Source organism: Propithecus coquereli, unplaced genomic scaffold (genome assembly GCF_000956105.1).
Source record: "Propithecus coquereli isolate 6110/MARCELLA unplaced genomic scaffold, Pcoq_1.0 Scaffold590, whole genome shotgun sequence".
Lineage (NCBI taxonomy): Eukaryota > Metazoa > Chordata > Mammalia > Primates > Indriidae > Propithecus > Propithecus coquereli.
Window position 1 is genome coordinate 871,773 of NW_012151841.1, and position 1,538 is coordinate 873,310.

Sequence of the window (1,538 nt, forward strand, 5' to 3'; positions counted from 1 at the left end):
TGGCTGGTGCCTCAGGAGCATATGCCATGTAAGGCCCTGTCCCAGCCAAGCTGGAAGGACCTTAGAGTCAAGCAACAGTGGCATAACAGGAGTCTGAGTGAAACACCTGACCCCAGAGCTCTTCCTTCCCAGCAACCTGTGCCCCATCCCTGTGTAGAAGTCAGGTCCAGGTGTAGCTGCCTTCCTGTCCACCCACACCTGCCTACATGTCTCCTCCGCAGGTAGTCAGGGTAACCTGTGGACACGGATGGTCGTCTTGTTGTATCGGGCTTGCACTGTTTGTGAAACACTTTCATACTTGTGTGGTTTGTCTTTGTTTTCTTTGGTTCAGTCTTGCATGCACTGTAGGTTTTGGTTACTTGTTTGGGTTCCCAAAGCCTCCTTCCTAATCACTGTATGAATGGCGTGGGCACAGCTAAGAGGCTATATTCTATCTGGACTTAGGGTTTCCCATTGTTCTGCTGTGGGCTAGAATCAGCTGAGATTCCAACCAGATCTAAAGGATTAAAGCAGCCTTACATATTGCCATTCACCTGAAGCTAATGATGCAAAATGGGGATGGCTGTATTTTGTCCTGGGTGTCATTGTAAGCGGGTTGGAAAGGCTACACATAAAACCTCTGGTGACACTTCTAGATTAGCTGAGCATAACCAGGGCTCCATCTTCTAGTCCTCTTGCTTCTTTGTTCCAGTACCATCTGCCAGCATGACCCGGCTCGCCCGATCACGAACACACTCAACCTCAAGTAGCATCGGCTCTGGAGAAAGTCCTTTTAGCCGGTCTGTCACCAGCAATCAGTCAGATGGAACTCAAGAATCCTGTGAGTCCCCTGATGTCCTGGAAAGACCCCAGACCATGGAGGTGTCCTGCTAAGCAGATGCTCCTTCCCTGGACCATGCAAGTCCATCCTTCTTCAAATGACTACTCCGTAATATAACATTTCATCCGGTAAACCGGCCTCTGCTATCTTTAACTCATGCATGGCCACTGAAACTCTCTAGTAGCCTGGATTTATCATTCTTTCTCCCTGCCCACCCCCTGTTTTGTATATACCAAGAATCACTTCCATGCCACTACTGTAACATTCCGACATCCTTAGCTGATCCAGTCTCCGTATCTTCTCTCGCCAGCTTTTTCCTATGCTCCCCAACCATGTATCAGATAAGCTTCTTTGATCCCAACTCTGTGTGTGTGCAAGCACGCGTGTCTGTGTGTGTGTGCATAGTTCTGTGATTTTAGACATGCTTTCTTGCAGCGCTAATGCAAAACAAAAAAGGGACTTTTTTGCATCATCAATGATGTTTTTAAGGGAAATATGCAGAACAGATTTCTAGGTTGGGTAGGCCACTGCATTCTCTTTTGGTTCCAAATTGGTCAATGTGATTTGCAAAGTGACTTCAGGAGAGAGCAGTTCTGAGGAATGTGGAAGATCATAATGACTGTGAGGACCGTTGACTGATTGTGACCAACAGGAAAAGGTGCCTGTTCATAAGGAGGCGGACATGGTGGCCATCCACCCGCCCTGTCCAGATAAATTC

At 47.7% G+C, this 1,538-nt stretch overlaps 1 protein-coding gene across 1 annotated transcript in view; it reads left to right on the top strand.

Annotated features, from left to right (window-relative positions):
- NDRG3 (NDRG family member 3) overlaps positions 1–996 on the top strand; it is an 86,105-nt gene extending 85,109 nt beyond the window's left edge. Inside the window, 1 exon segment of the mRNA XM_012658942.1 lies at positions 692–996. Within this exon segment, the coding sequence (XP_012514396.1) occupies positions 692–873 (182 nt within the window). The 3' untranslated portion in view covers positions 874–996.
- The last annotated feature ends 542 nt before the right edge of the window (positions 997–1,538 follow it).